This window comes from Aulostomus chinensis, chromosome 7, assembly GCF_037954235.1.
Source record: "Aulostomus chinensis isolate RoL2024-O1b breed Wild chromosome 7, RoL_Achi_v1.0, whole genome shotgun sequence".
NCBI lineage: Eukaryota > Metazoa > Chordata > Actinopteri > Syngnathiformes > Aulostomidae > Aulostomus > Aulostomus chinensis.
The window spans coordinates 16,094,421-16,118,363 of record NC_141326.1 but is presented as its reverse complement, the minus strand read 5'-3'; the positions used below and the strand labels follow the sequence as shown (position 1 = coordinate 16,118,363).

General features: G+C 43.4%; 2 protein-coding genes across 10 annotated transcripts; one reads left to right on the top strand and one right to left on the bottom strand.

Annotated features, from left to right (window-relative positions):
* The first annotated feature begins 491 nt into the window (after positions 1-491).
* On the top strand, positions 492-3,279 carry LOC147258759 (F-box/LRR-repeat protein 14-like). The gene has a single exon (XM_086207776.1). The coding sequence runs from the start codon at positions 1,091-1,093 to the stop codon at positions 2,300-2,302; it is 1,212 nt and encodes a 403-aa protein (XP_086063902.1). The 5' UTR covers positions 492-1,090; the 3' UTR covers positions 2,303-3,279.
* A 602-nt stretch (positions 3,280-3,881) lies between these two features.
* LOC147258758 (ELKS/Rab6-interacting/CAST family member 1-like) lies at positions 3,882-23,810 on the bottom strand. Of its 9 annotated transcripts, none has more exons than XM_086208763.1 (22): positions 23,576-23,808; positions 22,230-22,395; positions 21,604-22,170; positions 21,298-21,486; positions 16,807-17,098; positions 15,986-16,113; positions 15,820-15,894; positions 15,589-15,744; positions 14,927-15,094; positions 14,518-14,685; positions 14,298-14,435; positions 13,393-13,533; positions 13,037-13,177; positions 12,651-12,844; positions 11,253-11,388; positions 11,025-11,156; positions 10,481-10,537; positions 9,916-10,076; positions 9,574-9,721; positions 8,733-8,828; positions 7,197-7,382; positions 3,882-6,495 (listed from the first exon to the last, which is right to left on the bottom strand). In XM_086208763.1, exons 3-22 carry the CDS (start codon positions 22,144-22,146, stop codon positions 6,358-6,360), a joined length of 3,387 nt encoding a protein of 1,128 aa, XP_086064889.1. In that variant the 5' UTR covers positions 22,147-22,170; positions 22,230-22,395; positions 23,576-23,808; the 3' UTR covers positions 3,882-6,357. The 9 variants fall into 9 exon arrangements, with proteins under 9 accessions (XP_086064889.1, XP_086064890.1, XP_086064888.1 ...); XM_086208764.1 differs by having other exon boundaries at positions 21,604-22,152; XM_086208762.1 differs by having other exon boundaries at positions 21,604-22,149.
* Positions 23,811-23,943: the final 133 nt, after the last annotated feature.

Genomic DNA, 23,943 nt, shown 5'->3' with positions numbered 1-23,943 from the left:
GCAAGTAATCTTTTTTTTTCTTAAGCTACCATCATTTACAACCATGTTTCCAATCCTGCTTTTTGTCCAAATCAATTTGTGCAAAAGAACATTTCATAAAAGTCCATCGTATGTACTAAAACTACAATTTTGTAAAACATTTTGCTCACTTGAAATTTTATGAGGTACACCAAGATAAAACAAATGCTTCATAATACTTCATATTATATTCCCAAAAAAAAGTCTCAAAAAATGTCTTATCCTGACTACATGTATATAGGATGGTCCCGTCTCAATATAGCGCCCGGTAACAGCACCACAGTGACCACTGGAGAAAAAATTAACTCCTCTATTAAACATATTCAATAAACTGGTCCTCCGTATCATAAAGGGAGGGTTTATTGCACTGCTGCTCTATTATACTGTGCTAGTTTTATACATGAGCAAGTGATTTTTTTCCAGTATGATACAAATACCTTGATATCCCCACTAGGAGTCGCTAGCTAGTGGCTAACTTCGATGCTAACTTCAGCACAAGCTAATAGAGTTATCTTATTCATTTCAGAGATCCGGGATGCTATAACGCCACTGGAAATGTCTCAGAAGGTAAAGGGGCCTGAGAGTTACCTTCATACAAGATTCCAACATTGTAAATGAAGGCTTCAGAAAACAGAAAAAGTTCTTGGATGTGATTTCGGATGCGTTGAAGTAACGTTAAAAGAAAAATTGTTCCGGACGGCTTGGACGAGGAAGCCTGGGCATTCGACATTTGTTAGCTCAGTAGCATTAGCCTAGCTCGCTAGGTAAATATTGCGGCGTCGTGCGTCTGCGCTCACGTTATCAACTAAAGAAGTGTGCTGTCATTTCTTGTTTCCTGTATTTACTTTATTGAGTTGAATGGTACGCTTCACTCTTGTGAGATGGGGTGGACGTTTTTTTACACGCAATGTGTTAGCTCGGTTGCTATAGTTAGCTTGTTCGTATGCTAGCTGACGTTAGCTAACGCTGCCGAGACAATCAGCAAGTTAGACAGGATAGTTTCGGCGACCTAACCACGACCGTATTGTCTCTCACGAACAATCCCTACTGCTGGGTCAGTCAGTTTGCAGCCATGTTTGAAACGGAGACACACATATCGTGCCTTTTTCCTGAGATCCTGGCCATCATTTTTAGTTATCTGGACGTAAAAGACAAAGGAAGAGTAGCCCAAGTGTGCTCGGCCTGGAGGGACGCGTCCTACCACAAGTCTGTGTGGAGGGGGGTGGAAGCCAAGCTCCACCTGAGGCGAGCGAACCCGTCCCTCTTCCCCAGTCTACAGACAAGGGGGATTAAGAAAGTCCAGATCCTCAGTTTGAGGCGAAGCCTCAGCTACGTGATCCAGGGGATGCCGCACATCGAAAGCCTTAACCTCTGCGGATGCTTCAACCTCACAGACAACGGTCTGGGACATGCCTTTGTGCAGGACATTCCATCCCTGCGGGTGCTTAACCTCAGTCTTTGCAAACAGATTAGTGACTCCAGCCTGGGCAGGATTGCCCAGTACCTCAAAAACCTGGAGGTACTTGAACTGGGGGGATGCAGCAATATTACCAACACAGGACTGCTGTTGATAGCCTGGGGCTTGCACAGACTCAAGAGCCTTAACCTGCGCAGCTGCAGGCATGTTTCCGATGTTGGCATTGGTCACCTGTCTGGCATGACCCGCAGCGCTGCAGAGGGCTGCCTGTCCCTGGAGAAGCTGACCTTACAGGACTGCCAGAAGCTGACCGACCTTTCTCTCAAACATGTCTCCAAGGGCCTTAACAAGCTCAAAGTGCTCAACCTCAGCTTCTGTGGGGGGATATCGGATGCAGGGATGATCCACCTGTCACACATGACCCACCTGTGCAGCCTGAACCTGCGCTCCTGTGATAACATCAGTGACACAGGGATAATGCATCTGGCCATGGGCTCCCTTCGGCTCTCTGGTCTGGATGTCTCATTCTGTGATAAGATCGGAGACCAGAGCCTGGCTTACATTGCCCAAGGCTTGTACCAGCTCAAGTCTCTCTCTCTCTGTTCCTGCCACATCAGTGATGATGGCATCAACAGGATGGTACGCCAGATGCATGAACTAAAGACTCTCAACATTGGACAATGTGTACGGATCACGGACAAAGGGTTGGAGCTGATAGCTGATCATCTGACCCAGTTAACAGGGATCGATCTGTACGGTTGTACTAAGATCACCAAGAGGGGTCTGGAGAGGATAACACAGCTCCCGTGCCTTAAAGTGTTGAACCTGGGACTGTGGCAGATGACTGAGAGTGAGAGGGTGAGGTGAAAGCTCTCCCCCGTCTGGTGTTTCCTGTTGTGTAGAGCTCAGCTGTGTACTGAGAGGGACTTCCTGTATCCATTCTTAATTTTACCTTCCATACTGTGACTAGAACAAGGAGAGGGACTCAGCACTGATCACTGGAATATCGTTCTTCTCCGCTGCAATACTTCACTCTTTTGTGTTTTTCCTCTCAGATGTGTGCGTTTCCCCTCGATTAATCTCAGCCTGTGTGTACAGTTCTTACTCTCTAGCTACCTCACCAATGCAACACAGGAGTGCCTATTGCTGAATACTAGATTACATTGCATATTTTTGACTCTCACGCCAATTTTTGCTTCTTTTGAAAAAAAAAAAATTAATAGCTAAACATTTGAATTCTTAAAAAGGAAAGGCAAGAGTAGCTCGGACGGTCGTTTTGATAGAATGTTTTTTTGGGCTGATATTTTTCAAGTCATGTAACCAATAATTTTTTTGTATTGAATGACTCTTGTTGGCATAATTGTACTTCAAATTGAAGTGGATGGATCACTCCTGTATGTTTGTTGACCTAGTTGGCGATCATATTCCTGAGGATGTTTTCATCATCACCACAACAGCAAGGCCTCTTAACTAACAGCTGCCAAGGCTTTATGCAACAGTTCGTCTCCTGAGGAGCTTCCAACGACAGTGTCAAGAGTATTTGTTTAAAAAAAAAAAGAAAAGCAGTAATTTAAGATTGTTTTATATTCATACAGTAGTGATATTTATAAATAAAAATGACATATGTTTCAGTTTTATATGTAGTGTCTGAAAGCAACAGTTCTAAAAAAAAAAAAAAACTTATTAATTTTCTTTTGATACTGACCTGAATTCCCTAAGTTTTGCAGTCAGGGTGTCATTTGAAATGTCTCCTGTAAAACTTGAGTCTTAATAACCGAGTTTATTTTATGTATATGATGAAACAGATTAAAAGAAAAGGATTGTCAGAAGAAGACTGTTGATTTCTTACTTTAGGATCTCGGCTGGGGGTGGAGGGGGTGAAGACATTAAATAGTCTTGAGAAATCATCCGCTGCATTAAAACGTGTTTGTGTGCGAGAAAATACTGTTTTGAATTTGATAGCTTCGCTACAAGAGTTGCTGGCAACACAACATCTGCAAACTTCAAACAATTTGACAAAGGCCCCCCATGAAAAAAAATACCATAAACTTTATAATGGAGTTTGCAATGAGAAGTGTGAAAATATTCACGTTCCCTCCATCATCAGTCAAAAATAATCAGATCCTTTTTTGAAGATCATGTATCGATACATCAGATGTTGCCTTGGTAACCACCCCCAGAAGTGTCATGAAAAACTTTTATATTCACATTAACGTCAAACATAAGCTACTTTTTTTTTTTTTTTATTTCATCAGAATAACCAACAGGCTGTGAAGAAAAAAAAAAAACCCTTCTCTTTCATGCAGAGCCAAACAGGTTATATCGGTGTTTCCTCAACTTCAAGTCTTAAGACGTTTTCCAGATCTGCCTGGATAAGTCAAGCAGTCGGAAGTCTTCACGTTTGTAGGTTTGTTCATGAAAGAAAGGAAAACTTAAGACGAGGGAACAAGGCTTATAATTTATTTATTTACATACATACAAAATCCAAAGAACTCACAAACATGTCTGGTTTGCATTCTTTTTACACAGTTTACTTCGTAACATAAACTGACCGAAGGCAGTACATTTCTTTTACAAATGCCAGAGGAAGGAAACGATACCGTGAATTTGAAAGAAGCCCCTTAAATCAGCTCTGTGTTCCTCAACGAAGAGTCAAGAAAAGAGATGACGAGACATTAAGGCAAGGGCAGGGGTGCACAGGCCGAAGTGAAAGGGAACAAACACTCGTTTTCTTGAACATTTAAGGGGTTAAAAAGCAACGGAGAGAGAGAGAGACGTCAGGCCTTGCTCAGGGAAGGTTGTCAGGCGAAATTCCAAAAACCAACAAACCCAGCATTGTTTTGTTTTCAGTACTGCAGTTAGTCCACCAGCTCAAATGCTATGTTGCAGAACTAGACCGATGCAGTTTTGTCCTGCTGTTTTCATTGACGTAACATTTTGTGGCAGCGGGACGGCCGTGAAGGACAAACCTGCCTCCCAACACCGAGCAACAGAATAACTGACACAACAGGTAAGAAAAAAAAAAAAAGACCACAACATCGCAGGGTTACACATTTACATCAGCATATGGGGAAATTAAAAAACAAACAAAAAAAGCAACTAGAAATAAATGAAAAAAAAAAAAAGTACTGTCATCACACAGTCACGATTTGAAAAGTTCACACATTTTGACACAAGTTTGTTTTTGTTTTTTTTGACACTTCTTTCCTCAGTTTGTGTTGAGGGACACAAACTCAATGGTCGTTTAGTTTGGAGCAGCGCGCTCGTCACGATTCTGTGCAAACATTCAATGTATATCCATACAGTAAACATTTTCATATATATGTATTGTTTTTATATAGCTATAGAACATGACTTTCTGCAAGTTATGGCAGTACTTTCACACACGCACACACGTTTTGTCTTCAAGACAAAATTAGACAAGAAAACTGCACTGCTTTTAACTTGAGATGTTTTTTTTTTTGTTTAAAGAACGCACAACACCTTCCACTTAATTACCTTTATTCAGTCACTGCACATGTTAAATATCACGTTATTTACAAACTGAGCTAAAAAGTCAAAATCTGTTGAAAAGTGACTTATTTCCTGTAAATGTAGATAAACTTATTAAAAATCTCAGCCCTGAAGAGTTGAAAAAATACAATAAAAGGAGCCGTCAGTTGCATTCATGAGCCATCAGAAGAACGCGAGAGACGGGCGTCGCTTGTGTTCTTCTCTGATTCAGTCGACTAACTAAAGATTCGGTGGGCTTTAAGTAACATCTATAGAAACTTTGGATGAGACTGAATGATCAGTGGATCAGATCGAAAAATTCTTACATCATGCCTTAGCACCAATATGACGGAGGAATAAATATCCCTGCATTAGGTCCAGAACTGATCTGTGCATGCTCCAAGGCCACTAGAACGTTCTCAAAAGAAACATTGCATACCTCATAACAAGTGGACGTTGTGTGCAAAACCATCTAAAAAAATTAATCAGAGAAGAAAAACTTCATTTCCCCCTCTCTCTCATCCAGATTTGAGAACGTATCAGAAAAAAAGACCACCTTAGGTCTCACCCCCTCCTCTTTTGTGCCACTAAATTGTACCGAATCCTGTCTACAAGGGAAAAAACCTGAAGCTGCAAGCCAGGAGAGGAAACTTGACAACATGCTGCGTTATATTTGGTTAATAAGTGGTATTTGTACGTGTTCAGGCCACCAGTACCTGTGTATCTAAATCCAACGACAAAGTTAGCTTGGCTGTTTGTTTTGATGCCTTCTGATGACCTACCTGCACTGCTACTCCCTTCTCCCACTACCTCACTGCAAGCAAGTCTAAGACCAAAAAAAGTGCTTTCCTGCTCCACATGAGGAATTAATCAACCTTAGAACTTGAGAGATTTGGGAGACAAAGCGAAGGAGTGAAAGTTAGAGAAGTGTGCGAGGTGAACTGTGCTTGATCTAGCAATTCCTGCTGACGTGGATGCCATCCAGGGAGAGGAAGGCTGGCTGTACTCTAAGACTTTGTGCACAAGTTTGCTTCTTTCATCTGATACCCGTTCTCTCTCAGTGCACCCAGGTGCAGGTGTGCCATATTCTTCTTTAAAAAAGCAAAAACCAATTTTTTTGTTCACAAAACGTACAATCTGTCACAACCACGGTCCTGCCTGACATATGTGCCTCACGTCCTACGATTAAACACGCGGCACTGAGCCAGTACAGTGATTCTCGTCCGATGTGTGCCTTTGTGAACATTCTCCATTTAATTTTGCGAGTGTGACATCACAAAGAGACATGGGGCAGGAAAGCACTCATGAGAGTTTGTTCCACGGTGGGTTAAGTGAAAAAGATGCCTCCCTTCTGCCTGGGAGCCTCGTAGGGTGGAGGTAGGGCGCCCACTGGGCTCAGCTACAGATGCTGCTGCTTCTGAGGTCAGAGGTCAGCACGACTCCTCCAGCGCATTGACAACCTGCTCTAAGATATCAGGGCAGTAGTCTGCGATCTGCTGGAGAACAGAGTTGGCGTATTCCTGCAGCTCTCCACTTTCCTTCTCACACACCTCCAGCTCCTGCTCCAGCTGGCCAACAGAGAACACAGTTTCAGTTCAAATGCCAACAACAGTCAGTGTAATTTAAAATAATATAAATGCACTGTTATTTTTTCGACGTGAAAAAACAACTTTCTTTCAAAAACGTCAACTGCAATCATAAGGAAATGTTACAAAAACCTGTTCAGTTGCTATCCCAGCCACCATGCATGAGCTTACAAAACTGGAGTAGCATTCAAAAACCCGCACCATGTACATACTTTCCTGTTTCACCAGCACAGTCGTAGTATAACACTAGTATAATACAGAGAATACAAAAGAAGCTGAATTGTTTACTCTGTGTATATTTGTTTCATATGACCAGTAGATGGAGAAGAGATGTAATTGTTTTTGCTTGCATGAACAGGAAAAAGTTGCATAAAGTCTTTGCGCATTTACAACAATCTACAAGTAAAGCTGCATTTCCTCTAAAATGCATTGATTTTTTTACTGATATCATCAATTCAGAACCAACCAAACCTTTAACTTGTCCTACTGTTTTGAAATCCGCTCGCCGTGATACTGCACTTCTACGACGCACTCGTGAGTGTGGGTTTATAAAGCGGGTGAGGTTACTTTTGGATTGGATATCTAACGCGCCGAGTTTTGGTAAGGAAGAAAATATGCTTTCAATCCACCGTGTCAGTTCTACAGATCCACTGTCATGACGAGAAACTGAATTCCTCCTCTACCTGTTGAACACTCATCTTCTGGAGCTCCTCCTCCCAGTCTTCTGGGTCGCTGTGGTGGTAGTGAGAAGGTGGTGTGAGCTGGCTCAGGATGCTGGGGTCACGGTCGTGGCAGAGGTCTGTCAGATGGGCGATGTAGAGCTTGAGCTTACTGCGGTTCTGGGACAGGGCTAGAAGAGGGGGAATCATCTGTGGGGTGGGGGGGAGGACAAAGTAAATAGCAGAAGAGAGAAAGAGAACATATTATTTTTTTCATTTTGGACTAAACACTGGGTGTTTGTGAGAGCTTGCTTCTGTTTTAATGCCTTAATATGATAAAATGACCCGTGATCAATATCATACTTGCTTTTTAGCAAACTAAATGTTTCTGCAGGCCTGCTTGTGTACCCGTCACCACATCACCATTTGAGCCGGACGTCAAGCACACAACGATTGTGTATAAATGGATTGTTGGGTATGCGCAGCTCCACACTGTGTTTCAATCAACTAGTGATTACAAAAAGGCCAAAATTATCCAGAACAAAACGTGTTTTGTGTGGGTGAAAATGTGACGGCTGAGACATGCAGAGATAAGATGCTTTAGCTGGAGGTGATGATGCTGGATTGAAATAGTCTCATTAAAGCGACAGTTCACCCTCAATTTCAAAGGCCCACAAATATGAGCTCACAAAGACATTTTTTCCCCTCTAGCTTACGTTTTTTTCCCCTCCTATATCACCAGAATGAAGAAAGAGCCAGCCACTTCTGACAAGCTTGGCGCTAACTGCGCCTGACAGCTAACAGCAGCTAGCCTGTCCAAAAACATCTGTTTACAAACTCTAAAGAGCATCAGCCAGTATCAGTCATATCTTCTTCAATCAGCCCTGTGCTCTGTAATCCACAAACACTTTGATTTGAGCTAAAAACGAACCAACTTCTGGTTTAGCGCCTGACTGGAAGGATTAACAGTTTTATGCACAAAGGGGGGGGGGGAGAAAACCCTTTGTGAGCTCAACTCACTTATTTGTGAGTACTTAAGAGGCAAGAAACACTTTGACTTGCTCATGCAAACACACAATAACACACACCCCTGGTCCCTCTTTCCATCAGCCACTATGAAGCAGTAAATGCAATGATGACCATCAACACGCAAGAGAAAAAAAACCAAAAAACAGGTGAAACAGAAATGAGATAAGACGAAGATGAATTTTCATGCCACGATGAAGAAAACAGGACACGTCTGACTTGACATACAAGCTCACCCTTCTGAACAAAATGGCAGAGAGAGAGGGGGGAGGGCAAAAGGTTGGTTACGCCCATATACCCTCCTCATCGTCCTGTTAGCAACAAGGTGAGCGGGTCGCAGCGTTGGAGAGGAACATTTGGTTAGTGTGTATACAGGGTTAGTTGTAAAAATGATTTCAGAGCACTTCTTTTATGATGGGAAGATTATCCTGTTAAACCAGACAGAAGCTGTTAGAGGAACAAGCCAAACTTTGTAGAAAATTCACTCATTTGCTTTCCTCCTCAGAGCAGGACACTGGTGTTAAAGTAAGCTACCTGGTCTGGAGAGGGTTTATGATTTGCCTGGTCAGGGGCAGTCTTCAGGTGGTCGTCCTCGTAGTTGTCGGCCATCAGCTTCATTCGGTTCTGAGTCTGAAAATGAAAGACAGAGATGTAAAAAAAAAAAAAAAAAAAAAGATGTGGAAAAAATGATATCTAAAGCTAGAAGAGAAGATAGAGATCATTTTGTAGATTTTTAAACAAGACTATTTCAGTAGTTCAACAAGCACCGCTCCACACAATTTTATCAAGATTTTATCTAAACGGAAAAGATGAGAGTCCTAACTTTACAATTATCCGAATCTCAACAGAGCTGTAATCAGCCTCAGAAACAACAAGAGGAACTTCAAATATAAGACTCAGTTTTCTATAAATCATCAAGCCAATTCATAAAAAGGTTAACATGCATTTATATGCACATGTTTCAAACATTTATGTCCCCCTAAATGTTCTGATATTAATTTGATTTACAGTATTAGAAACAGTACAGTTAAGTAGTTAGCGGTCTCATTTTAAATCTGGCCTCTTCTCTCTTATATAATCATCCCTCTGTAATTTGTAATTAAGTGGCCCCATGAAAATAATGACATGTTTCAAGAAGGATTAAAAGGAGAAAAAAAGATTGCATAACATTCTGGTTGGAGCTGGCAAACAGGCAGAGAGAAAAATGGTTAATAATAATAAAAAAAAAAAAGCTTTGGTGGTGAAGTTGTCCCCAGCGGGACCACAAAATAATCTTCCCAAGATATTTTTCTGAGACTTGACATGTTAATCTGAAATATCACACAAACTACTAATAAAATTAAAATCTTGTGAGCCCCCCCCCCTCCCCCCCAACCTGCTGCTTGAGCTGCTGCACCAGTCTGTCCTTCTCCCTCTTCAGCAGAGACACCTCATCCTGGGTTTTCTTCTTCTTGGAGGACGATAGCTCCAGCAGAGCAATGTTAGCATCCTTCTCACTGATGGCAGCCAACAGCGCCTCCTGTCTGTTAACATTGAAATAAAACAAGTTGCCATTTAACCACACCAGTAAATAGCTCAATTATCATACATAATTCATGCCGTAAAATCCTCCCGACAGCTGGAGAAGGTCAGAACTGGATGACATTTTACAAAATAAAGGTAGCGATCAATAATCCACTTTCTCCTCTGCTGTGCTGCAAGCACTAATGTGTCTTACTTCATCTCCAGCACCTCCTCCAGGTGTTTCCTGCGCTCAGCTCGCAGGGTGGTGAGGTGGGCCTCTTTCTCACACAGAGACTGCTGGGTGGAGGCCAGCTTGGCCCTCATAGATTCCAGCTCTTGCTTCACCTTCTCCATGGCCCCCAACAGCTCCTCCATCTTAGAACACACACAGACACTTCAATGGCACTGGTTTTATAACACAGGGCAGAGGAAACTATCATTTCACTAAAGCACTGTTCAGTTTACCTGATATTTACGTTTCTATTGTTTCACCACCACATTCTGTTTGCTTCTATATTATATCAAGCCCTCTAATTGTGTTTTATCAGTAAACAGCAGGTAAAAAGCATGAAAAGTACACTTGCTGGAAACAACAGCAACGCTGTACAAAACAATGCAATCGAACAACACCAAAACCTCTGAAAACCTCAAGGCCGTTAGGGTTGCTGTGTGAGATTGCATGTGTTGACAAAGTGTTGCTGTTATTGTGTCCACGTGTGTAGGTGTTGGATCTGCTCACTGACGGAAGTCACACACACACACACACACCGGGCTCATACCTTAGACCACTTAAAGTGGGCGAGGTTGGACTCATGCATTGGTTTGAGTGAGTGCTTCTGAGAGGCGGTGTGTAGCAGAGAGGAAACAAGAGAGAATGACAAGCAAAGATAAAAGAACTGAGAAAGAAGAGGAGGGAGGAGGAGGAGGCCAGAGGAGACAAGGGAAGTGAACAAAGGAGGAGAAGAACTACAATGGCAGCAAAATTAATGTGTGTGTGTGTGTGTGGGGGGGGTTTCCTTCTACCAAAGGGATTAAATCGAAATGGCTGTTTGATGGTTTTAGGGTTGGGTGAGTGTTAGGAACACACAGGAGGGGATCTCCCTCTCTCTCTCTCTCTCCCTAGGCCTCTACACTCTCCTGGTCTCTCTTCATGATTTTAGGTGTGTTTGCCGCCAAGCTTGAACCTGGCTCTGCTTCACATTCCTCCCCGTGTGTGTCCCTGGCTTTGGGAGGTCAGGGGCTAGAAGTTGCAATATGGCAATGACAAGTTCATACAATTAATGTGAGACAAAGATGTGTGTGTCTGTGTGTGTGTGTGTATACCTGTTTCTCCTGGAGGGACCTGGCAGCCTCCTCCTGTGCGAGCACCATTTCCCGCTCAGCAGTGATTTGAACGCTCTCTCTCAGGGCCTCCTCCAGCTCCTCGATGCGCTCGGACTTCTGACGCAGAGAATCCTTCAAAACAGGTGTTGAAATTGGTCAAACTAGTGTTTGTTAGGGATTCAGCTAGCAAGGCAGCGATGGTAAATCACTGCCACATACATGCCTCACCTTCACCTGTTGGGATGACTCAGACATGTTGTCCTCCCGCTTTCTGGCCTCCTCCATGAGTCGAGCGTTCTTGCTTTTTTCCACCTGCTCCTTGTGCTTGAGGGACGCCACCTTCTTGGACTGGTCCTTCATCTGCCTGCAGGGACCCCAGAGGACACAGAGGAGATGTTACATTTATTGCATTGGGAGGAACAAGTCAAACTGTCATCTCACACCTGTCACTTGGAAAAAAAAAAAAAAAGGCAAATCAACATTGGAAAACAAAAATGCAAAGAAAACATGTTTTGAATGCAGTGACTTTACTGCATACAGCAACCGTATTCCAGTACAGCGCCATATTTTGATGGCATATCCCTATGGAAATGAACGATTTTATGCAAACATAGTCGTGGACCAAATATAGACATTCTATATTAAGTATGCACGTTGCCACTTGTCACCCATGTGAAGTTTATCACTCGGTTATGATTGTAACCAACATGTCGTCGCACGCCACGTAAATCAAGTGTGTGAGGCAGTAAATTAAACACATTTTCAAATTAAATGTGGAATCTTCTGAGGGATTTTATACCCCCCGACACATTCCACCTCTTTATTGGAGGAGAAATACAAAATGAGACGGTGAAAGAGGAGGAATGAGCATAAAAAGGGTGTAAGAGGAAAAACAAAGCATTCAATGTCACATAAAGACAGCGGCTTGTGGGTCCACATACAAGGGAGAGGCAAGAGGGTGGAGATGAAAAAAAACAAAGAAAGGTAAAGAAATGTGAGAAGAGAGAGAACAAGAACTAACCTGGAGGCCAAACTGGTAGTGTGAAGAATTTCCGTTGAAAAGAAAAGCATTAAAAGAGGAAAAAAGGCTCAGACCAGGAAGTACAGATTAAAATAGGGAGAGAGGGAGAAGAGATACTTCGAATACAGCTAAAATATAATGTGGTGTCTGGTGAAAGCACAAATTACCTTCCTGCATTTTAGTTGGTCCCCTTGTAACATTCACCACATTAGCTTAGAAATGTTCAGATTACATAGACATTAGACATTTAATGTAAGGAGGTCTCTAGAATCACATGTCACGAATGGAAATCTGTTAGGAGGCACAGAGGACACAAATCCAAGATGGCCATAACGACAGAGGGCAGGGAGCTTGGCTGCCCCCCTGAAAGACTCCATCATTCACAGGCTCCAGGACCACAAAAACTGCTCATTTTGAACATGAAAGACAAAAAACATCAACTGCTGTATGGTGAAATGGACAAAGACTGCCCAAATCTTCAATTCTGAGATCGAATAAAGTTTTTCAAATGAGAGCGTGAATCCACTAGAGGGTACTTGATACCGTCCTTTTGTCCACCTTCTGAACATTCAACCATAATAACACACGTGTATGTTTTCACCCACCTCTCCAGTTCGCTGATCTTTTTGTCCTTGTCATTCTTCTCATTTTCCATTTCCCGCAGGATCTCTAGCAGGCGATCCACCTCAGCCTGGGCTTTCCCAGAGTCTTCCTTGTGGCGGGCCACTTCCTGTTCTAGACGCTTAATTCGTTCGGCCAGCTCAGTGTTGGCTTGAGCCTCCAGAGCTGCATTTTGAGCCTAGAAGAGGGCAAGATTCAAGTTAGAAAGAGACAGGAGAGAGAGAGAGAGAGAGAGAGAGACAGAGAGAGAGAGAGAGACAGAGAGAGAGAGAGAGACAGACAGACAGAGACAGAGACAGAGAGAGAGCGCACTGCATGGCATCATGTTGAACCTGCCCAGCTGCCTGACTTCTTTATTTCAGCATCTTACTCTCTTGAGCTGGTTCTCCAGTTTGAGGCACTCCTCCTTCTTCTGCTCCAGAGTGATCTCCAGACTCTTGAGTTTGGAGTCCTTCTTCAGCCCAGAGGAGGCCAGAGATGATGCATGCTCCTTCAGGTCCAACAGAGATGTCTGAAAACACAAACACACAGACACAGACACAGACACAGACACACACACACACACACACACACCTTCCAGCTCATGGAACTGCGAGGACCAAAAATACATTTGCTCTAACACGAGGCATCCATAATTCATCACAAAACCTGACAGTCATCATGAAGGCAAAGAATCGCTGTAATGTAACAGAGTAGCTGAACTGTCTCTGCGTGTCTGTCTCTCACCTCTCTGTCTGACAGGTCTCCCTGCAGTAAACTCAGCCGCTCCTTCAATTCCTTCAGTTCCTTCTTGTTGCAGTCAAGCTCCTCCGTCTTCTCTCGGTCGTCTCTGTCTCTCTGCTCCTTTAGTCGTTCAATGATGCGCTCCTAGGTGGTGGTGGAGGACACAAACCATCACACACAGTGCAAGACCAGGTCAAAACCTGGTCTACAGCTGGCCGGTCCATCAGGGGGGATGGTCCATCAGGGGGGATGGTCAGCGTGTCTAAAATGTGACTCCTTGGCTCGTCGGTCATAGTGGTCCTGGTGATATTTGTAGAATCATCACTGGGCCACGCCTGGCTACTGTACCAACAGCAAGTCCCTTAACTGTCACCACGGGACAACTTAAAGTTGATATGGTGATTTCCACCTGCCTGGTGAGAACAGCCTAGCACCTCACAGCAACCAGAAGGCTTAGTTGAATGACTTGAAGGTAAAGTGCTGTCTACTCTAGCAAATTCTGGCCACTGGATAAAAGAATAGGGGGTGCAGTTCTTGACAGGTCAGAAAAGACCTCTGCTGAGTTCTGCAGACGTGACGCTGGTGTTTCCATTAACTACCAAACCCCCTGTACCACCCTGTTAAACTACCAAGCATATTATTGCATTGACTATTTCTTGCCTCAAAATCTACTTTAGTGAACAGTTTAACTGTAAAATAAGATGGTTTGTTACTTGACCAGCGTGTTGGTGCCATAGTGGCATCAGTGCTGTACTTCGTGCGGATTCTTTTAACAAACAGCAGAAGCAGAAACTTTACAACACTGACCGCCAACCAATCGTGCAAGTGTGACTACTGAGGAACTACAATCACTCAGAAACAGTGTGTTGGGCCAGCCAAACCAGACACACACTCATATTCACACTCACCTTTTCTGCCAGCGACTCCTCCAGTGTGGTTAGAGCAGTGTCAGTGTTGGAAGTGTCTGCCTGTAAGGACTTCACTCTCTCCTTCAGGCTGCTCATCTGCTTCTCCTTGTCCCTCAGCTGTTCCTGCAGGTTCTCAATCTGCAGAGACCCCACAAGTCATGAGTGAGAATGGGACCTCAAACGCAGGGTATACATTGTGAAAAGATGGGTGGAACATCACCTTCTTTTGTAGCACATTGACTTTGCGCTCCTTGACCTCAAGCATGTCTTTGAGGTCATGGATCTCTCCATTAAGGGTCCCCTTCTCTTCTGACACTTCTTGGATCTGCTTGCTCTTCTTATTCAAAGTTGCTTCCTTCTCTTCCAAGCGAAGGCGCAAGGCATCCACCTGAGCAGGAGACAAAAGAGAACTTGCAACATCTGTAGGCTGTAATTGCGTTGTGTCAACATGTTTAAATAAAATGTTTCCATGTTTCTTCCAAATGTTGTACCCTCACTACAACACGAGGGCCCTTCAGTTGACATTACACTGCCATTTGTTTCACGGTGGCATCACATGGTAGCATTCATGAAGAAATATATCATCAAGTCCTCTGAGGACAAAGTAGAAAATGGGATTTGTGCCATACCTCTGTCTGTAAGATGGCAGCTCTCTGCTCCTTGGCAGTGAGGGACTCCTTGAGGACTTCAATGTGCTGCTTGCTGTCTGAGAACTGGTTAGTGAGGGTCTCCAGCTTGGTCTGCAAGCCCAGCATCTCAGTGTCCTTCCTGGAAAGGTCCTGCTTCACCTGCTCCATCTGAGATACAAAAGGCCAGAACGAAAGAGACAGGGGGAGAGAGAGGGAGGGAGAGAGAGAGACGAACAGACATTTAAGTAGGGAAAGTGAGGACATTCAAAGATGATAGCTCCTGGAGTGAAAATGATATTCCATAAATTCACATAGATTTTTGACATGATTTGGATGGGCCTGATACATTTCTATGTTGCGCCCCAATATGAACATATGGACTGATGAACAGGCGTCTTCACCCCATGAAGTGTGACATCATCCCAGAACAGCAATGATCTGTCTGGCCGTTGCAATGATTAACAACATCTTGACCCGCCTCCCCGATGACCGGGACTTGTGCAAGGGTCAGACAGAACACAGTCAGGTCTCGTAGTTTTGCTCGTCTCCCGACCAAGAATATTATGTTTTCTCTAAATGGACATGAGTATTATGAGAGATAAAAAATATCCTGTGATCCATTCCCAGCATAACTGCTGGAAAAGAGTCTGGTCTTCTCTGACCTTGTTCTTCATGAACTTGGTGTGACTGCGGTAGACCTCCATCTGCTTCATCTCCTCCTGACGTTCCTCACAGCTCAGAAGTCCATTTGATTTCAGCATCAGCAGCTCCTCCTCCATGTCCCTCAGGTTACGCTCCATGTTATTAATTTTTGCATCCTGGCGTTGATAAAAAGGGGTTAGTATGTACGTATCATGGTGTGACACATCGCACACATTCATGCATGTCCTCACCTTCATGTCGATAACAGTCTGCAAAGCCTTTGTTTTGGTGGATTCGGGGGTTCCTTCATACCGACGGTGCAGCTCCTGTTGGTTCAGATTAAGAGCGTGATGGAAGTGGGTCAAACGTGTTTAAAGGCAGAAAATAAATGAAGAAAAAAAACAAAACAGGCATTACTTCTCTTAGCGCAGTAATCTCTCTGTCTCTCTGATCCAGTAAACTCTCCAGGTGATGCCGGTGCATCTCTGCATCAGCCAGCCTCCTGGTGCGCTCCTGGTCCTCCTCTGATGCCTTCGCAGATGGTCCTGAACCACAAAACATTAGACCAAGATGAGGTAGATCAAAAGACATTGAAATAGTTGAAAGGCAAAAAGTTCATCCAATGCAGGTTTATATACAGTAGGTTGGAGTTGCCAACACAGGAAGTGAAATTTTGTTTCATCCTTTAAAGATTTTGTTTGTTCTGTCGAGAACAATCTTTCCTCTTCAAATAGAACACTACGCAGAACTTCCTCCAACAGCCAGTAGATCATCGGGTGTTGACCGGACAAAGAAACATCTTAAATATTAGCTGGTAAAAAAAATTGCGCACCACACATATGAGAACTTTGAGAGCGACCAAATGGCAGAGTGGAACCAGATGTTGTAGATAGAGAAGTCCTGAATGCTGTACTCACCACCAATGTCAAACCATGAGGAAATTATCTGCTCATCTCAAAATAAAGTCTTGCGATAAATCATCTTTATAATTTACACATAAGTTCAATTTCTCATTTGTATCAGATTCCAGCGCAGAGGTCTTCCTTGAACACCAACAGTTATGCTTGAGTGTGAGCGGAAGCCCCTTTTTTTTCTCTGGCACCTTTCAACTTGGGGTTCTTTCAGTTTCAGGTTTCCTAAATAGCTTCAATATACAAATCAGGTGGTTGCCATGTCCATCTGCCTCCTCCTTACCAGCTGTCACACCACCTTACAGAGTTTCTGGTGCTGCAACCAACCTTTGCTCTGCAGCATCTCTAGAAGCTTCTTAATGGACTCGTCTCTGGCTCCCAGGGTTTGCTTCTGTGTGTCAATCCTCAGCTCCATCTCCTCCAGGGTTTTCCTCAGCAGGAACAGCTCCTTGGCCTGCCTCTCGTGTTCCACGTGTAGCCGTCTGTAGTTCTCCTCCGTTGGCTCAGACGACAGGGCCAGGTCACGGCCCTGACTGGCCGGGTCTTGTTGGAGGAGCTGGTTCAGATCCCTTTGGATCCTAAGCTCATCCTGGAGTGCCTGTACAGTCATCTGGAGATGCTACGCACATAGAAAAGACAACACACACACACACACACACACAGATGCATTTTTGCTGGACTTAATTGCAAAAAAGGTTTTTATTAGTCGAGGTGGAGAATCTATTGATTGTCTGAATGACAAGCATCCTGCTTTATGGGGATCGATCCTAGAGTATTACATTACAGTGAAAACATCTTTCTCTAATCGTGAACGCCCTGACGGATGCACCTCCAACAGCCAGGCCCGGCGGACACTGTTACATTGCAAACCCAGAGAAACACAATCCGGCCAGTGTAGCATTGCATTGTTTGAGGCATCTGACGCCGGACACTTGGCAGGGCCGGTGTGAGATAGTAAAACAAGGCAGTGTTACACTGAACCAGCTGTGTGATGAGATGAGAGAACAAAGAGAGAAGTCAGTGTCTGCCTTCCTCTCTCCCTGTCGCCCTCTTCGTCATTCTCTCCTCCTCCTCCATCAACACACGCACTATTCACCCACCTCCCCTGTATTCTCACGCTGTATCTCTTCCCTCTCTCCTTTACTTTCACCTCTCCTCTCACCAACACTCCCTTTCCCATCACCTTGTCTCCACCCCGTGACTAGGGCTGACTCACTTCTGCACTGATCCAACACCCCCACCCCCACCCCCATTCCACCCCCCAACATATGCCTGCCATGCATGCACAAGCAAAAACATATTTTCTTCTTTGCCCATATTCTCACTTGGTAAGTTTTAGAGAACAGATACTCGAAGTACACAAGTGTAAGCACAAAAAAAAACCAGCACCTCCACAATACAGCGGCCACATCACCCATAAGAGAAGTGTTAAAAATGCTGCTCAGTGTGTGTGACACAAACTTCCCTTTTCCTTTCACATCTGCTAGCGTTGGGCAATTAATCATCTTATTTTCAATTACGGCTTCTAGTGATTGAGAAAACAAGACAATCAAGATAAAAAGACACAGAAAGGTCGAAACATATCAGCTGTTTGTTTCAAAGAATCCAGGTAATGGCAGCGAGGGATTGTGTTAAATAGCTGCGATCTCAAGAATGACCACAATAATGTGATCTCTGCCCAAATATCTGCTGCACTCATGTCACCCATAGAGCTGATGAAACATCAGTGGCGGAGCAGAAGTAGAAATGATATGGCAGAATATCAGAATCAGAAATCCTTTATTAATCCCTTGCGGGAAATTATTGGACAGCAGTGCTCCGTTTCACAGTAAGAAACAAGATATAATAAAGAAAAAAATAGAAACCAAGAATATAAGGAGATATCTTTTGTAACATATTTACATTTTTACACTGAACAGGATATTTGTATTGCACTTTTTAGCCGAGAACATCAAGCAATTAGATCTGAGAATAGGAATTAAAAACGTAATCTAAATATGCGGTATCGGATCCAGGAAAGTTGTAATTAGGAGCCGATCGTGATATTCAGATGAAATTATAAATGGTGATGGAATGATGGTGCCGATCCATGTACGGATCCAGATTCCGTTCCATAGCTTGAGCTGGATCATAAACACACCCTGACGTGACACGACACACGTCACTGAGCCACAGTACAGTTCCGAAAAATTGCTTTGAAATACATTTAAATTGAAAGCATTTGTATTTATTTTACCCTTATAATTAATCAGAACAAATAACTCAATACAGCCTCATGATGTGACCTTCAACATAATGCAAAAAAACAATAAAAATAATATATTTTTTCTTTTAAATAAAAAGCGCTCTAGCATCGGAAGATGTGTGACAGAAGCCGAGCAGAACTATGAAAATGATTAGAATAGGATGGCGCGTGAATAAATGTGGATCGACGCAGCTCTGATCTTTAAACACACAAACACACACGTATGAGTTGGACCTCTGCTCAGCGAGGACAAGCAGAGGCCGTAATTAGACAAATGCCTCTGAGTTGCATGTGTGCCAGCGTGGGAGGGGGAGGCTGTCATATGAAAGCAGACATCTTTAAATTACAGCACCCGCTGATTAACCCTGCACTAGTCAAGCATTACTGGAATTAGTCCACAATGTGCTTCTGTGACTCAGCAGGACTGGAAACAGCAAATTACACAGATCTGCCCCTCCATTAAGAATCACAGTGAAACAAAAGACTTTTTCTTCTCCTTAATAAAGCTTCCCAGAGACAATTAAAGACTGTAGGTTTTAAAGTAGGCATATTTATTTTGTACTTATTAATAATATTTGCTTAAATTGTGTGCATCTTGTATGTTCACATGCGCATCGGCAGATTCCTCTTCAAGGAACACACACAGTTTTTGGGAAATGCGCTTATTGTCCATCATTTTTGGAGCCATTTGTTATTTTTTATTAAAGACACACAGGCAGCAGATCAGACATCCTGACTTCAGTCAACAAAACAAAGCGTTTGTTGATGACTAAAAGAGAGACTGCTGCTACTAATCATGGCCGACGTTATAGGGAGGATGAGGAGGATTACTTCTGGACAAACCAAGACCCTGATCCTGATTTATTTGAGCCGGAATATACGCAGGGGAGGAACCGAAGGCTTTAGAAGTTGATGGAGCAAGACAGGACAGGAGGCTGAGGGAGTTGAAGTGGTTCAGTGTATATATCTGACAAAATAACATCTCTAAAATTTTCTTCTTTTTTTTTTCAAAGCCGATTTGAGGCACAACCTGAGTTCAATTAATGCAGGCAGTACAGTGGGGGTCTGGAGCTCTGTGAGCCACAGAGAGGAGAGAAAGGTATCTACTGGCTGCTCTGACCTTAAAAATACACAAAAAGTGTATTTTCTAAAAAGTTGGCATGTTTCCTGTAGCTTGGGATGGGATAAAATACAAATATCGCAAAATATTAGGATTTTTTTCCCCCCTACCTGATACAATACTGATTTGTTCAAACAATAATTCAGACAGATTGTAAATACAACACAATTCCAGTTGGTGTCTCAGTACCGCCACTACGCTGCGTAGCACTTCCTGTAGTAGAGACTGATGAAGTCACGGACGTGTCCAGTCAGAACCAACCAGAGAACCAGAGAAACTTAAAATGCCAGGAAACTTTAAAGCAGACATTTGGAGGCCATTTGGCTTCCAAATGAAAAGACGGAATTAAAAACCATGTTGGACAAAAAAAATGCAATTTGCAAATCTTGTCTCGCTGCCGTTAGATATTCGGGGAACACAAACAACTCACTAACCCTCCTAGAAGACCACCGTACCCGTTCCTGTATAATTCTGCAATATATTGGGGTATTAGGATATCATGATACTATCGTATCTTGACCCAAGTATTGTGATACTATCGTATCGTGACGTCCTTGCTGATCTCCACCCCTCCTTAAGCACTACAAAATGTCAGTGGGTTGTGATAACCGTCTGGTAGAATTCAAATGATTCATTTTATGATGCAGGGTCAGATCTTGTCACCTCCGCCTCTGTTGTCATTGCCAATGGTTTGTCTATTAGCAGGTTTACACAAAAACTACAGAATAAGAACAGAACTATTACCAATTTTCATTCTACTTAGACACAGACAGCATGGCCCCACAGAAAAAAACCCATGAGACTTGATGTTGAAGCCAGAGGATCTCACGCCTATAGGCTCACACGTTTTTCTGACAGTTGCTCCTTGAAATTATGCAAAGGGTCTATGAAAGTTGTGGTCAAAATGTGAATAAAATGTTTCTAGTTATGGTTTTTCAAACTACCACAAAATCAACTTAAAATATCTATTTTAAAAAAAAAAAGGGTACATAACTTATAATTCTCATTTTTAAACGAAAACCCAATATTTTCAACACCTACATTTCAACAAATAACATTCTACATGACAACATTGTTAATTTGGTTTGGAGGTAAAACTGCCAGACACAAATGCAGCTTTTAAACTGCACTAAATACACATTCACCGCATCCATGTAGCAGTTTCTAATACACAGAGATGCTAATGCAGCCATTAGACTTACAGCCTCTTTCATCTATTAAACATGAGCATATAGCTTCATATAAGAGGATTAACTAGATGTTTAAAACCTTCCTCTGACCTATGCAGAAAGAGAAACAGTTACCCTAAAGCTGACACGCTGAAGGAAATCTTTGGCCGGTGCTCCGCTTCAACTGTTGCTACTATTCACAATGATTGCAGCGCAAGCATCAAAGGGATATTAAGCGTGTCAAACAAATGTATCCGTTCAAGCAGCTACGAGGGAACGCTCACCTGTGCTTCATCTTGAATCACACGGTACTGTTCCTTCCACACTGTAATCTTAGAAACCTCATCCTTCCGAAGAGCTCGCTCCTTTTTTAACTCTGGGCTCCAAAAGGTTTTAATGGAATTCATGGAGGAACTGAGCTTGCTTTCTTTCACCTCCACGTCTCGCCGCAGCATCTCATTTTCTCTCAGAACCTGAGAAATCAAGATAAAGGAGCATATAAACAAAAGGGGATGGTCAAATCTTGCATGCACTCCACAATGCATTACTCAAAAATGTACTTTCTAGGTTATGCAGAACAAGTAAATCACCTCCTTGAGTTGAGCCTGCAGGTCAAGTATGGTGTTGTCTCTGGCCTGCCGTAGAGAATGTGGTACAGTAGAGGCCATGTGGTGGTCCCCAAAAGCCAAAGCGTCACCTGACATCATGCCTGCAGGCAGCACGGCATTGGCAGGCACTGAGGTGGAAATGTTGGGGGTGCTGGCAGCGACAACTCCACTGCTGCTGCCCCTCGACCCATATGTCACCCTTTGTCTCCCCATGGTCGTCACTGTCCCACCACTTTTGGGAAGGTGGTCGCCTGCCATAGCGACCTCATTGTCACTCAGGTACATTGGTCCAGAGGTGGCATATGCTGCGTTAAGGGACTGGATGTTCTCCATGGACAGCGTCTTGCCTCCTGCTCCTCCGGGACCACCTCCGCTTCCTCCAGTGCTGTTGGTTCGACGGTGTCCCATCCGCGGAGAGCGAGGAAGGCGAGGAGAACGGCCAGATCCTTGAATACCAGCACCACCTCCATCCCTTCCTCCACTATGGTTGGCATCCCCTCTGGCAGAGCGGGCGCTACCATACATCTTCTGCTAAATACAAGAATCAAGCTGAGAGCCAAACTGGAGTAGGAGCTTGAGTGTCTGCGTGTGTGTGTGTGTTATCTTACTGATTTGTGGTTGTGATTTTCACCAAGTGTGTGAATATGTGATGTGCTTGGCTACAGACAGAAGGCACAATGTTCATGATCAAATTGGTTTGACTCTCTCCGCTTTCAGTGACTGATTTTCTTCCTTTGCGCTGGTAAATCCAGTGTTGCAACATATGACACCAATCTGAAGAGAAAACACAGCGGACGACGGTGTAACAGCTGCAGCATACAAATATCAATGAGCAGAGCAACTGGATATACGAGGTGTGATGTGAAAATGCATCAAGCAGGCAACAGTTTCCAACATGCGGTCTAGTCCTACTAAAACTCATTGAAAGGCTTCCAGAAATTTAGCTGTTGGCTCACTGCTCAACACACAGAATACAGTCTTAAGGTTACCAGATTCCTTACTGCGGTACATTTATGCAACTGCAAAGACTTTTCTAAGAAGACAATTCTTCTTCTGTACTAAGTCCTGACTAATCCACGGGTTGAACAGCATATTTGTTTAAGGAGAACATAGAAAGTTTGGTAACACGACTTTAATCTTTATCCTTTACAAAGGTTAGGACGCTTGTTATTTGACTACTTATAACGCTTAAATATCGTCATCCATCGTGATCCAGTCAAAACCGGGCGGATCGTACACACGGAGATGTAACTGTTCCTATTTTATTTTCTGAATTTTCCAACACAGCAGTTCAACCTGGCTGTCTGCGTGGCCTTGCTAGCAGCTAACGTAACTGCTAGGCTGACGTTTCTACCTTTACACGTAACGAACCGAACCTTTCATTAACGCAGGGTTTTAATAGTTAAATGCACGCAAAAAAAAAAACCCAAAAAACATATGTATGTTGTAAAATCCTTTTTTTTTATTTCATGTGCAGACGCAATGGATAAAGACTAGCGAGGGAGGGAAAGGGGGATCGTCCATGGTGGACATTGCAAAGAGGGAAGGAAAAAAAAAAACCCTCCCTCTTTGTAAAACAGAATAGCTGGATAACGGGTGTGACAGTTCAAGAGATGGACTGAGCAAATGTGACATTAAAACACACTAAAGCCGTTTTTTTACGTAATATGAACGACAGCGCACACGGGGTCTTCAATGGAGACACCCACATCAAACCATATATCCATTTTCTCCTCATCAACTGTGGACGGCTTTGCGTTCGAGAGGTTTACGGAGCTGCCAGTCTCAAGAACATGAAGCCAACCGCCCCAATAAACCCTACAGCCGTTAGAAGCTCGCTCGCTGTGACACACCGAGGTTCGTCCATCCAAACGAATGTGGTCAAGCACAACCTTTTTTTCCTCCTCTGTCGCTAACACAATAGCCAGTGGTGAAAACCTTTACAACAAACTACCTTTCTCGTTGTCTGTGGAGTACAAATCCGTGCCGACACTGACGTTCAATCCTCCGTCAAAAGGAATTCAGCAGCAAAAAAAGGCATTTTCTGACAATTGCTCGATTGATGTCTGTCTGATTTTCCCATTTTTTTTTTTTTTTTTTTTTGCCAGCAGTACCAGCAGCTCAGGAGAGCCAGGGCGCCTCAGTGACGTCAAGTCTCCGGTGCGCGCTCACGTCCGTCTTTCTCGCCACGCTTGAGTTTCAAATGCGCGGTCGCGATCTTTGACTGTGGGACGTGGTAGAGGTAAAACAAACAAACAAACAAACAAACACGAATGTCTGAAAATTAGGTTTTCTTGGTCAAGTACAAGTTTTGTAAAAAAA